Source organism: Bos indicus x Bos taurus, chromosome 24, assembly GCF_003369695.1.
Source record: "Bos indicus x Bos taurus breed Angus x Brahman F1 hybrid chromosome 24, Bos_hybrid_MaternalHap_v2.0, whole genome shotgun sequence".
NCBI classification, from domain to species: domain Eukaryota; kingdom Metazoa; phylum Chordata; class Mammalia; order Artiodactyla; family Bovidae; genus Bos; species Bos indicus x Bos taurus.
Genome location: NC_040099.1, coordinates 19,981,967 through 19,995,967, shown reverse-complemented (window position 1 = coordinate 19,995,967; position 14,001 = coordinate 19,981,967). Strand labels below are relative to the sequence as shown.

At 56.7% G+C, this 14,001-nt stretch overlaps 1 protein-coding gene across 50 annotated transcripts in view; it reads right to left on the bottom strand.

The window, feature by feature from the left end:
* CELF4 (CUGBP Elav-like family member 4) overlaps positions 1-14,001 on the bottom strand; it is a 313,128-nt gene that overhangs the window by 18,074 nt on the left and 281,053 nt on the right. For 10 of the 50 annotated variants that reach the window (XM_027525715.1, XM_027525707.1, XM_027525710.1 and 7 more), the window contains exons 4-10: positions 13,205-13,333; positions 12,414-12,493; positions 11,840-11,983; positions 10,831-10,978; positions 8,897-9,046; positions 4,824-4,889; positions 3,236-3,319 (exon numbers count right to left, since the gene is read on the bottom strand). In XM_027525715.1, the coding sequence (XP_027381516.1) occupies positions 3,236-3,319; positions 4,824-4,889; positions 8,897-9,046; positions 10,831-10,978; positions 11,840-11,983; positions 12,414-12,493; positions 13,205-13,333 (801 nt within the window). The remainder of the gene's footprint in view (positions 1-3,235; positions 3,320-4,823; positions 4,890-8,896; positions 9,047-10,830; positions 10,979-11,839; positions 11,984-12,413; positions 12,494-13,204; positions 13,334-14,001) is intronic. The other 40 variants (XM_027525719.1, XM_027525709.1, XM_027525729.1 and 37 more) reach the window with 8 other exon arrangements.

Below are 14,001 nucleotides of genomic sequence, written 5' to 3'. Positions count from 1 at the left end.
TCCCTGCCCCACACCATCTGCCCATCCCCATTCTCTGGCTTCCCTCCCTGAACGGCGCTTTCAGAACAGGCGCAAGCGAGCTCCCTCACACACTGCCAGGGGTCCCGGTGCAGAATTCCCCAAGCCCTGGTGGCTCTTCCTCCCCTCCACACCCACCTCCCGTCCCCTCCAACCATGGCATGTTTTCATTGGTTCATACCCTATGGATGTGTCCCTTGATGGTCCCCAGCTAGACCTGAGTCCCCACAGGCCTGGGGCTCCCACAGCCCATATTCTGGGCAATACTGAGGCTCTTTCTCCAGTAGGTCTGGGAAGATTTCTCTCCAGCCAGAAGGGGGCACTTTCTAGGGGGCAGGAGCATGTGCTTTCCCTGTACTCCTACTCTGCTCTCCCTGCATGCTGACACCCACCTTGAACTTGGGGGCCTCCCTACAAGCTCAAGTCCTGCAAGCTGCTTGGTATGGATGTTATTTCTGTTCTCCTTAAAAGAGTCGAGGAGCCTCGAGGGCAGAGCCTCTGCACTCAGTCCCCTCAGCATGGTGTGTGGCTGAGCCCCACAGGACCGGCTCTCCCAGTCCCAGGCTAGCCCCCTGCCCCCTCATCCCCAACAGTGGGCCTACACATTGTCATTCTCGGGCTACCCTGGAGCCCTCAGTGCATTCCCTAATTCCCAGATTATCGAGCATCCAGATAGCACAACGGTAGGGCTTTGGATATCAATCTGGTCCAACCTAGCCTTTGGAGAAAAGAGAAATGGAGCTCCAGAGACAGAAAGTGATGGCCCTGGAACACACTACATCCCTTTGCACAACAACCCAGGTGGTCTGTGGGCAGACAGCCTCAGGGGCTTCAGGCATCTGTTTTCAGGGTCAAATCAAAGACAAGGGAGCTGGGAGGTGGTTCCTGCCCAGCAGCCAGCGTGTCCTGGTATTTCAATGGCATTGACACAAGTGGTGGTGACTACGTGGAAAGAGGCTAACCACTGGCGCCTGGAGGAACACAGCCTTCCAGTTCATAGCTCGTGCAACACCAGACATGGCTTTGTTCTGGCTCCATCCCACTCCATTTCCAGGCTTACCTCATACTTGCCAACACCCATGCCTTGCCTTTGCTCCTGCTGTTCTCCCTGCCTTGGATACCCATCTCCCCATCCCCAAATCTGAAGACCTCATCCTTCAGGACCCCAAAGAATTCCCCAAAGACCCCACTCCCAGCACCATGAGCTTGCCCCTGTATGCAGTGTACTTCTCTAAAGATCTGGGTTCCCATCTCACCCCTCCCCCTGCCCTGCTCCCCCAGGGTACCAAAGTCAGGGAGGATGGGGACAACAACAGGAGGCCCCCCTGCCCAAGGGGAGGCCGGAGTAGGGACTGGCCACACAGGGTCTGCTCTGGGGAGCAGGGCATGGGGATGGGAGGGCCTGAAGCTGTTCTGAGATGGAGAGAAGGTACGTGGAAGAGTTCGGAGCTAGATGCATGGGCTGGTACAAAGTGTGAGGTAGCGGGTAGGACAGGGAGCAGATGAAGGGAATGGGTTTAGGCCAGTAGGAGGGGCTGTCATGTGTGTTGGGGCAAGCAGCACTGACCTGCAGCTGTGTGTGTGTGTGTGTGTGTGTGTGTGTGTGTGTAGAGACCTCTGAGCCACAGGCCAGAGCGATGCGGGGGTACTGACTACAAGGTGAGGGTGGGTCAGCCTGAAGTCACGGTGGTGACAAAAGCAGTAAGGGCCCTTGGGCACAGTTCTGGGCCTGGGATGGGTAAAGTTGCACCCCACCACTTGTGGCTCTGACCCGACTGATGTGGTGCTGGAAGGCATGGACTGGAGGGAGGAGGGCAGGGCAGGCTCCAGGGCCACAGCCCAGGGAGGGGACCTGCTGGCAGAGGCAAGTTGATGCCCTATCCCCCACCCCCATTTCACCGACGGCCCCAGGTGTGACTTGGAGCTGCAGCAGCGCGTTGCTGCAGGAGTGAGCAGGGGGCCTCACTGTGCACCCCGCTAGGTTCCTGCATCTTCACGGGCCCTGGGAAGATGGTGACACAGGTCTCGGGAGCTGCCCCATGCACATGAACTGAGATAACACCTCACATACGACTTTGGAGGGGGTGACCAATTGGTGAGGGAAGGGCGGCATGCACAGTGAGAAATCAGCAGGTGACTGCTGGAGTCTGGAGACAGTCTTGAGCTAGGTGATCCTCACACCCCTCTAGGGAATGATTACCACTGAGACAGTCTTGAGCTAGGTGATCCTCACACCCCTCTAGGGAATGATTACCACTGTCCTCATTCTACAGGTGAGGACGCCAAAGCTGAGAGAAGAGAGGCCAAGCTAGGACTCAAACCTAGAAGGATTTGCTTCAAAGACCAGGCTCTCAGCCATCCAGGCTCTGGGGCTTGTTTGGGACCACAGAGCTTTGGACTAACAGACCCTGAGGTCCTTTCCAGGACTAGCCCACCTCCCATAGCTCTGGGACTGTCTGCTGCAAGGACTACGAGCCAACGATCTGGAAACCACTAGTCCTTTCTGGCCATGTGGGCTACTGGGGCGGGTATCGTGGCCTCACTGGCAGAGTGACCCTTTTCATAGGGTGGGAGACAAGATCCCATCACACGGGGCTCTGTGAGCATCCCCGAGCTTGGACTTGTTATCCAGTCCCCATGGGGCTCCAGACTCTGGAATGGGAGGATGCTGAGGGTCTCTAGGAGGTTCCAGCATCTAAGGCCCATTGGCTTGTCTCCCTGTTCACAGCAGGGCCTCAGAGGCAGCTTTCTGGGATCCCCTTATTTTACTAGGCCTACACCAGAGCACCCCAACCCCTCACCCACCCGTGGATCCTGCCCTGGAAGCTCCAGGTGGGCTCTCCTGCTCACCGAGAGGGCACAGCTTCTGTCCTAGATGAACTGGTCTCCCCGCTCCTGCCTACCACCCCAGCCATGAGCATCCCTATGTCTCCCCTTCCTCTCCGCTGGACAAAAGCTGCCCATTGTGGGAGGTGCGACTCCTTTACCCTGCCTCGTCCAGGCCTCCCCCATCCTGACTTCCCTCCACTGGGGTTTGCAGAGTTGCCTGTGACGTGCACCTCCGCGCCGCCTCTCACACTCCTGCAGCCCCCCTCACCCTCGGCACAACGCAGATGTGGTCACCTTGCCAAAAGAACACCACCGCCAAAGGCCTGGGGGAGCAGCCTCTTTGGGGGGAGAAGGGGGAGGGGCATAGGAGCCCCCCTGGCAGACTCACCTTCTCTCTGTTGCTGGGGGATCATTGGAGGTGGCTGAGGAAAGGCCTGGCTTATCTGACCATAGGCAGCAGGGTAGGCGGCTGCTGGAGGACCCAAGGGAAGAGGCAAGAGCGAGAGACGGTGACAGTAACACGAAGAGAGACAGAGTGAGAGGCAGGAAGAAAGAGAGAAGTTTCAGTGGTGAGCAGTCAAAGCAGACCAGCGAAAAAAATGCATTTTTAACGTAAAGCCAGTTTTTAGCAGTAATGAAGGAGAAGCAGCAAAGGGAAGTCTAGAAGTTGCATATGTGTTCACGCGGGCCCCCATGTGTGTCCATGTGTGTGCATGTGTGTGTGCATGCTGGTGTGTGCCTGGGGGAGGCAGGTTTAATCTGCAACAATGGACAACCCATGTGTGCAGATAATCCACAATAACGGATAACCAAAAACATCAGAATGGAAAGGCTGGCCCCACACCACCTGGCACCCACCAGGTTTCCCCTTCTCTGAGCCCGGGCTGCCTCGGGCTCACACCACCTCACCAGTGCTCAGATGGCACCAGTGGGGGAGGTGGGGAGCCACCCTAGGTGTGAGCTTGGCCTCTGGGACCCTGCTAGTGGCTGGTTCCCCAAGGGCCGAAGACTGAGTTGAACAAATCTGATGCTTTCTATATTCAAATGGAAAAAGGGTCAGAGGAGGCACAGGACTGGCTAGACCCTCCTCAGCCTGGCCTGACTCCCAAAGGGGTTCAGGGGGGTCAGCAGGTGAGGAAGAGAGCTTCCCCTGGACTCTAGGTGACAGCCAGCTCATGCGGGCCCCCATGTACCAGGCAGCCCCGTTACCCTCCAGGGAGACACTGCCAGCTCATCTGAACACAATGAGGAGGGACCCTGATGGGGCCAGACAGCAGGACCCTGGCTGGCAGAGATGACTGTGGGTGTGTGTGTGTGTACACATGTGTGTGTTGTCTAGCCCAGAGGTAGACAGAAGTGTGGCTGACAGCTGGCCTTGGGCTTCCTACAGTAGCTCATCACCTCCCCATTCAGTGACCCAAGGCCACCTGCCCGCTTCTCCTTTTTTCTGCCTCTGGCGGTCTGTCCTCCCCTGACCTCCTAGCTCGGGCCCCACTCCTGTTGCCTGTGTGTAGCTGCGGGTAGGGGAATGGAAGCTGCTTCTCCTCCTTCAAACTGGCATCTGTGCTTTCTGGGCCAGTGGCCCCCCAGCTCCAGTCTCACGTGGTGTTGCTGGGGGAGGTTTGGTGCCCCTGGACAGACCCGCCCTGGCAGCACCATGGGGGCAGGACATCTGGCCTCAGAGATGCCGCTTCACAGCACGGCTAAAGCTTAGCCCAGCTCACCAGCTCAAATGGAGTTCTGAACGCCCCCCCACCACTGCCAGGATGAATTAGGGTGAGGCAAGCTCTGCCTGATCACCAAAGGACGCCCGCAGAGAAGGAGGCAGCCTGGTAGGAGGACCACGGCTCCCTGTCGGTCCCTCCCCACTCCCCCAAACCCCCCACACTGCTAAGCCCAGGCTTGGGTGGGGCGATGCCCAGGCACGGGGAGGTGCACGCAGCCGGGGACCACCGTGGGGACGCGTGGATACTAACGACCTGCATACTGCTGCACTCCGGCGTAGGCCTGCTGCAGGGGGTCCGCGGCTGTGGGGCTCTGCGCTGCAGGGGAGCCAAAGGACAGAGGTCAGCAATGCTTGCCCAAACCAGCCCCTCCCCCGCCACGCCCCTGGAGATGCTGCTGCGGCCACACTGCCTTCCCAGCCACCGCGGTCCCTGTCCTGGGGCAGGACATCTGAGGCAGGCCCCCTGAATGGCTGGGAGGGGGGCCCTTTCCCCAGTCTGGGGCCCTCAGGACGGTGGTAGGCTGCTCCCCCTGGTTGGGGGATGTAAGCTGCCGCTGGTTTGGGGGGTTCATGCAGAAGGCTGGGGAGGGTGGGGAGGAGACAACAGAGGAGGGCTCGACCATGAGGGGCTGGGTGGGGAGACACCCGAGGGACCTGGCCCTGGAGAAGGGCTGCCTGAGAGCAGGCAAGGAGGCCAGAGGCTGTCAGGAGGGTGGTCTCCTCCTCACTTATTCCTAGTGCCCAGCACAACTGGGGGCAGAAGCTGAAAGAGCATGGAGGCCTCATGCTGCCATTCTCTCTGGGCCACCCACGCCTGCTCAAGTAGAGGGACCTCCTCCCAAATTCTTTAGGAGTTTGCACGAGGCACAGAGGTCGTCCATTCCCGGGCACGCCCGTGGTAGGACCGACCACACAAATGAGATCTGCCCCACAGTGCCCACAGACACCAGGGAACCAGAAGACCAAGGGTCTTATCACACCTGATCTCATGACTGGGTATTCACCACCCAGTGCCAGAGGACCAGAGGCTGATACTTTGGCAAGCAACCCGGGGAAGCTGGGCCGGGGAACAGGCTCGGTTCACTTCAGTTGCCTTTGTGGTGTCTGCAGACGTGGTGGGCAAAAGGCTGGATGGTGCATGGGCCGGTGGTGAACTTGCCTTTGGTGATGCAGGTCGGTGATGACTGAAGTGGGAGTGGGCTGGCCTTGGGGGCCCAGGGACGTGGGTGGGGACATATCCAGCCTCATTACCTTTGAGGCCAGCTGGAGAACACAGGGAGATAGAAAGGAAACCATCCAGGTTTATCTGCCTGGTGACCCAAGCTAGCCAAGCTAACTGGCCATGCCAGGCTCTGGGGCCAGCAGACCAGGGAGAATGCCCAAACCTCCTGTCTGAGCTCCCTCCCCTGAACCTCTCAGTAAAGTCACACTAGAACAACAGCACTGGGTGTCAGAGGGGCAAGGGAAAGTCCTGGGCCAGAGGTCCTTGGGGGAGGGCACACTCAGAGGGGTGAGCTAAAGATGGGTAAGGATGCAGGCTCCTTCCCACCTGGGGTTGCCCAGGACAAAACCTATCCCTCTATTTCCCCCAGGGTGGGCACTGGAGTGCCCAGTGGGAAGGTGGTGGTGGTGATGGTTAGCCATGTGACCGCCTGCTCCCTCTCCACCTGACTCTTGCACCAGCCCTATATCCCCAGAGAGAGAGCTATCTTGCTTGTCCTCACGGTCTACCCAGCTCTGGAACTTGCCTTTATGCTAGCTAGAAAAAAGATATCTCTTCTTTGGGCAAAGTTTGGGCCCTACGCAAAACATAACGGGTATGACTTATATGGCAGGTCCCTCTGCAGCGATGCCAGGATCACAGCAAGTGCTCCGCAAATACTGCGACACAGAGAGGAATGAACAGTCCTTATCATTTCAAGAGCCACCCCTTCAGGGTGTTAAGTAAAGGCCACACTGTGTGCTTCCGGCATGATCTCGAGGGCAAGAGGGGAGAGTAGAGATGCTACCTGGGGCTAGGTAGTGGAGAAAAGCATTTCCGAGCCTCCTCTCCACTTCTCTGCTTAATGACCTCATTAGTAACTGCCAAAGAATGAACACTTTGAAGGATCTCGCTCATTACAGCAGCTCCAAACTCCGCATTTAAAGATGGTAAATTAATTTTTTTAATGTACTACTTTTTTTCTTTCCTTCCCTTCATCCCTCCCTCCTGCTCTGGCAGGGGATTGTTTATGGGATGTGCCAGATTGTTACAAATGGGGGAGAGAAACCCTTCCAAATTCCATGAGGGAAATAGTTCACAGATGTTGGTGGGGGTGGGGAAAGAACAGGTTTGTCAAAATCCAGAGATCCAGATGGGCTTGTGGGCAGGGAAGGGAGGGGGCAGTGAAACCACTCAGATGTGCTGGGGACTGTATCTCCCAGCCCACAAGCCTGAGTGAGGAGGAGCCCAGGTCCCTGAGATGGGTGGGGTCTCTCCCACCTCCAGCTTGCCAAGCCCCTCCCAGCCTGGAGTCTTTGCCCTTCAACAACACTCCAGACCCTCCTCTAGGCCCTGTCACTTCATCCTATAGGCTTCTCTGACCTCTTTGCTATGCACTGGAGGGTGAGGTGTGGGAAAACACTGGGAGGGGATCAAGAGCAACTCCAAGTTCAAAGTCAGGAAATTCTCCTCTATTTCTCTCTGGCACGGTGACCTTGTCCTCTGCTGCTGCTGGTGGAGCTTGTATATTCTCTGGGTATCTGGGCCTTACTCCAGAATGCTGAAGTCAGAATCTGGGCATCTGTGGGTTTGCAAGGCCACACAGTAGATTCTGGTGGGCAACTAGAGATGGAGCACTAACGTGCCCCCCAAGGCTGCCCTCCTCTGCTGTAGTTGAGTCAATATCCTTACACCCCCTGCCCCACCAGGACAGCCCCTCCACAGCACACTGCTCCTTGCTCATCTGTGCACAATGAACTCTCCCTTCATTTGAATCCTCAAGCATCTCAAGTCAGAGAACACTCACTCTTGACGAAACTCTGCTCTACCATATTGCCTCATTATTCTGTTGATGCATACTGTGCTCCTGCCTGGATTCTGACCTCCTCAGAGATCAGATCATGTCCTGCCCTCCTCTGGAGCCTCCCTTTTGTCTGTCACAGATTGGGCACTTACTGAGGCTTATGGGGACTCTGTGACCTCATCACCTGCCCTCCAAGAAGGAGGACACAGCTCTCATCATCTCTATTGCACTGCCTCTTACCAGTCTACTCTAGGCCTTTGGGCCCACCTTCCCTGCTCCAATGCCAGCCCATCCTCAAGACCAGAGAGAGGCCCTGCTTCAAGTCAACTGGGCAGTCTTACCACAGGAGAACTGCCAAATTTAGAGGAACAAAGTTATTCAAATTTTAAAGGAACAAAGAGAGAGTCCCTTGGACTGCAAGGGGATCAAACCAGTCAATCCTAAAGGAAAGTAGTCCTGAATATTCACTGGAAGGACTGATGCTGAAGCTGAAACTCCAATACTGTGGCCACCTTATGAAAAGAAGTGACTCATTGGAAAAGACCCTGATGCTGGGAAAGATTGAAGTCAGGAGGACGAGGGGATGACAGAGGATGAGATGGTTGGATGACATCACTGACTCAATGGACATGAGTTTGAGTAAACTCCGGGAGTTGGTGATGGACAGGGAGGCCTGGCATGCTGCAGTCCATGAGGTTGTGAAGAGTCGGATACGACTGAGCAACTGGAGTGAAATGAAAGTTATTCAAGGGCACGCCTCCTGGATCTTCCTGTGTGCCAGAATTCAAGCAGGACCCAGGAGCTGTCCAAGGTTCTGGTCCTCTGTTCAAGGTGCTGACCACAGTTTTGGCATGCACCAAGGGACCGAAGTGATAGGTACTAACCAGTCTAGCAATCTATATACCTCCACTTCCTTTCTGGAAGAGTCTTGTCCTACTTAAAACTAAATATAATTATTCTTTTAGCATCTATCCCCTCACTTCTTTGGGTCAAATTCACCATCAAGTAATTTGCAATTACTAGCCTTTCTCTACCTGGTTGGACGATTCATCTATTCTCTTCTCTCCCTTAAGGGAGCCCCAGGAATGTTTTTTTTCTCACCCATCAGACTGACAAACACCCACGAATCTGTCTTCTCTCCCATCAGGAGCTCCTTGAAGGAGGGCAGGAGGCTGGCTCTCCCTGATCACATTTGGGGTTCCACCAAAGAACAGAAGAGGGCAGGGCCCACACATTCCCATGCTAACAGTGAGGGCAGGCACAGGAAAGGATGAAGAGCATGGCTCTTGGAGAAGGAAGGGGAACCAGATGTGCTTACCTGGGTAGGGGTGGATGCCATTGGCAAATACAGCTTCTGCAGCGGGTTGCCCATTGGCCTGTGGGGGGAGGCCAGTGAAGCCGTTCACCCCAATGGGGGACGGGATGCTAGGCACGGCTGGTGCAGTGATGCCTGGAGGGGTGCTGCCACCTGGTTTTAGAGGTGATGGGGGCAGGGGGAGGAGGAGAGACAAGGCAGAACAAAGGCAATGAAGGTCAACCCGTGGATCTCCACTCCCTGGCTCCAAGGGCCTGGGCACAGACTTGGACCTCCACACCAACTCAGTCCTATCTGTGAATCAGGCCTTGGGTTATCTCCCTACATGTAACAACTCTACTCATCCCAACTGTATCTATACTTCAAACTGGAGTCCAAATCCCACGTTCCCTACTAAGACTTCCCTGACCACTGACTGCTCGACCTTGGGGCTGCAGCACATAGACCTCTAAGTGTCCATGACTTTGACCACAGTCGCTCTTCTCTTAGTCTTTTTCGATGGTTCATGCTTACCCCAGCTAAGTCAGGATGGACTGGTCCTTGTTTGGCCACCAAGGGGATTCTAAGCTGTGGCTCTGCTGTCTGCTATCTTGACTGGATCACTGATGGGCTGATCTGCCTTCCCATGAGGGAGTCTGGATACTCAGGTGGAGGGAGTCTTAACTGTGGTACTTTTTTGCATTGAGGGAGAAAGGCCTTTGTAGAGTCCAGATTTAGCCCTTTTCATACACAAATTAGACACCCTGGCGGCCTCCAGTTAAGACAATGGTGATGCTGCTATGGTGAGGGTAAAGTTGGGGTTAGATGACAACACACCGCCCTCCCTACACCAGGTGGGTGGAAACCAAGGTGCGGTAGTGTCTTTATTGTGCTGAGGCCCCAAAGGCTGCGAAGGGCCTTCTTCTTCAGGTAGGAAGCAAGGAGGGTCTCTCTGTGGATAAGGACCTGAGGTCATCAGGAGTGTCTCTGGGTTGGGGATCAGAGCTGTGGGGTGGTGCTCAAGTTGAGGCTAGAGATGGCACAGTCTTTTATAGTTTTTAGCTGGGAAAGAAATAGCTCCTGGATGTTGGGAATACTGCTACTATGGCCTGAGAGCAGAGAGCCAAGGAAGCTTGATGAATGAGAGCCCAGCCCTTGGAGCTAAACAGGGATGCTTAACTTTGAAACTATTGGCATTTATGGCCACGTGTTTCTTTGAAGGGAGCTATCCTGTGCATCACAGGATGTTTAGCAGCATCCCTGGTCTCTGTCTACCAGATTACAGTAGCACTTTCCCTCCTTCAGTTGTGACAGCCAACAATGTCTCAGGACATTGCCAGGTATTTGGGGGCGAGGGGCAACATTGCCCAGGTTGAGAATCATTGAACTGGATAACAGCCAAGATCCAATTAAAAACATGCTTTGTAAGTAGAGCTGTTTTCAACCCCTCTGTCCTTTAGCAACTCTTGCAGTTCTCTCTTGCTTGTTCTGTAGTTGTCTTGGAAAAAATCAGTGAATCTAGGTTGGGTTAAAGGAAAATGAAAAATGGGGCTCCTTCTGTGGTTGGGCCAGGGACCAAACAGGGCCACAAAATGGGCAGGGCTCTTCTCCCTCAGACCTCAAAGGGAGGTGTGTTCATGTCAATTTCTTTCCAGATCTCTATACTACAGATCAACATGAACTGCTTCTTGACACGGCTTAACAACTCGAGTGAAACTGTTGCCACTCTGAAATCGTATCTTGGATAGCAGGGGGGCCAGGATCATCTTCGCATGGGTCCTCAGGAATTAGAACATTTTTGAGACAAACTGCTCAAGGATGAGGCCGGCACTGGGCCCAGACACCAGATGCTCTTGACACAGGATGGTCTGTTGGTAGCTGAAATTCGCCAAACCAAGTTACCAAACTGGGTTCAGCAGCTTTCCTGCCAGGCCCCGTGTTGGTACCTGCCCACTCACCTGAGGTTGGGGTCATGGGTGCGGCCGCCAGGCCGTTCATGTTGAGGGCCGCCATCTGCTGCATCTGGGCGGCGGCGAAGGCAGCCATGGGGTTCAGGTAGCCGCCCTGTGCGACTGACGCCATTAGGGCCGCTTGCTGCTGCATCAGCTGGGGCAGAGGGAGTGGAAAAAATATCATGCGCTTCCAGGAGGGCGGCCCTCCCCACCAAGGGGTCATTCAGCTCCTGCTCCCGGAGACCAACTCCCAGGCCATCAACCCCAGGGAGCTCAGATGCATGTCTCTCCTCCCATCTCTGAGAGCCCTGAGCCTTACCCACACTTGCCCTAGTTCTCAGTGGCTATTAGAGACCACGCCCCAAGAGAAAGCTGTGTTCAAAAGTAGAGTCTTTGGGACTCCAAAGTTGCCGAAGGTGGGGGAAGGGGACTGGCTCCAAGGTGCCAGCCAGTCCTGCAGTTCATGGAGATGTGACATCCAAAGCTCTAGAGACACCTGGATGAGCTGCTGTAGACCTAAGTTGGCAAGGGTTTCTGTTCAGAACGGTCCTAACTTGGAGTCTGCAGGGTAGAGGCTACAGGAGCATCCTAAATGAAATCCAGAGGTGAGCGGGGACTGGGAAGGTTGTTGAGCCATTTAGACACTGTTGAAGAAGCGAGGTGAGCTTGCAGTTTTAGAACCAGAGCCCTGGCCTACCTTAGTGCCACCCGTGTGGGGGTTGTGGTCACAAGTCCAGGAGACAGCTGAGGGGTGATGCTGGCAGAGCCCACCCCAATGTGGGAGAATGGGCCTGAGAGGACCTCAGGGGAAGTGTGGGTGAGGGGCGCTTTGAGGCACCTCACAGGATCCCTGCTAGGAATAACCAGAAGGTGGAAGGACACCTTTCCCCTGAGTGGTGGCAGGGGTGGGGTGCAGTCAGCAGGACCTAGAACCTCTCTCCCTGTTCCAATCAGCGCTTCTTAGGCTTGCAGAGAACTGCCGCCCCCGGCCCCGCCCCGCTGGGCCCCCACTTACTGCCTGTGCGTAGGCGCCGTAGGCCCCGAAGGGAATGGCCATGGGGTTGAACATGCCCATCTGGCCAGCCATCTGCTGCATTCGCCGCATTGTGCGCTCCTTGTCGGTGTCGGCGAACTTGACCACCAGACTGGATGAGGCTCCCTGTAGCCGGGACTGCGCGTGAGGCCCACCAGCCCTGCCCCATCCGCCTCTGCTCCCTGGCCTGGGCCCACCCGATCCTCTCCACGGGGTGCTATGAGGGCGGGGGAGGGGAAGGGGGTAGGGTAACAAGCACCAACCCTCTCCCAGGAGTCTGGAGCTTAACCTCCCGGCAGGCTTTTTCTACCTAGGTGACCTTAGGCTACTTCCTTAGCATCTCCGGGCCTCAGTGTCCTCGTCTGAGAAATGGGGTTGTTGGCAATGCCTTCCCGTCTCCTGGGGAGGCTGCGAGCGTGGTATGAGGGCACGCGTTTGGCACCGTGTGGCCCAGCGGGCGCCAGAACAGGCAGGGCCTTGAGGATGTGTGGGATGGCAGAGATGTCTGGGTCCCTCATTGCCCCGTCTCGCACTCCCCAGGGTCAGCCGCACTCACCGGCATGGTCTGGCTGCCGTGCAGAGCATTGATGGCGGCTTGTGCCTCAGCGTGGGAGGAATACTTCACAAAGGCGCACCCTGGGGGGACGGGAGAGGCTGAGCCAAGGCAACTGGACCCAGAGAAAGGTCAGAAAGGCGCGGGGACTGAAAGGCGCGGCACGGGAGCGGCCTAGGGGAGAGGGCGCCTCCCAAGAAGAAAGCAGAGTAAGACCCAGAAACACTGAGACACCGACAAACACAGAGCTACACAAGGAGGCAGAGAAAGAGCTGGGCCCGCCAAGGATGTCAAAGGACCCTTAACTGGCCCCGTCCCAATCTGGATACGGATCGCGGCCTTTTCTTCCTACCAGGCCTGACAGCCTCGCACCTTCCAAGTAACCTTTCCCCGCTAGCCGCACCCGCCCCTCTCTAGGGGGCTCTGGACTCTGCTAGCAGGCTGGCCAGAGACCCGCGGCCCCGCCCCGTCCGCCCTCTCGCCCCGCCCCGTCTGCCCTCTCGCCCCGCCCCGTCTGCCCTCTCGCCCCCGTCCCGCCCCCATTCGTCCCGCCCCGCCCCCTCTCGCCTCGCCGCCCCACCCACATCTAGCCCCTCCCCGTCCACTCTCTCGCCCCGCCCCGCTCACCTATAGCTCCGCCCAACCCTCTCGCCCCGCCCCCTCCCTCCGCGCCGCCCCACCCGTCTCTAGCTCCGTTCCGTCCACCCTCTTGCTCCACCGCCCACTCACCTCTAGCCCCGCCCCACCCACCTCTAGCTCCGCCCCGTCCTCTCTCTCGCCCCGCCCCTACGCACCCTTGCTGTTGCCGTCCGGTCCGCGCAGAATGGTGCATTCCTCGATGTTCCCGAAGGCCTCGAAGAGGCGGCGCACATCGTCCTCAGACTGCTGCTTGTTGAGCATACCCACGAAGAGTTTTCTATCTTCTGGAACAAAATTAGGAGATGCTTACCCGGGCCAAGGGCCCGGAGGCGCGGGGTGGGCCCGCGGGAGGAGGAAGGGTTACGGAGGGGAAGGGTAGGAGCTGGTAGCGGGCAGGAGGGGGGCTCACGGCCGGAGGGGAGGGATAACAGCGAGAGGGAGGCGGTGGGGCACCGCTCCGGGGAAGGAACGACCGGGTGAGGGGATGGACGAAGCGGGGTGGGGGGCACAGCCAGAGGGGGAGGGGAGGCGGGAGGGGTTGCGTCTGAGCGGGGACGGACGGGATTGCAGCGACTCTGCCCCTTCCGGCCTGAGGGCCGGGCCAATGGGCTGGCCTCTCACCTGTGGTCCACAGGTCCTTTGGACAGCGGTACATCCTCTTCCTCCCTCTTCTTAGACACATACTTATCTTCCTCAACCACTTTCACCCCCAGATGCCAAAATTAATTCACAGCTGGCAGGTGGGCCACAGGGCCTATGTACACGCTGTTCTCTCTGTCTGAAGTATCCCCCACATCACAAAGCTGAATCCTCTAATGCTAGGTCTCCGCATAAATATTGCTTTCTCATCAAAACCCCTCTTTCTGCTTCTTCATTCTCTGTCTCACCCCGTCTCCTGGTGCAAAATTCAAAGGACAATTATTTACTGCTTTGCCTGAGTAGTGAGTTTCTG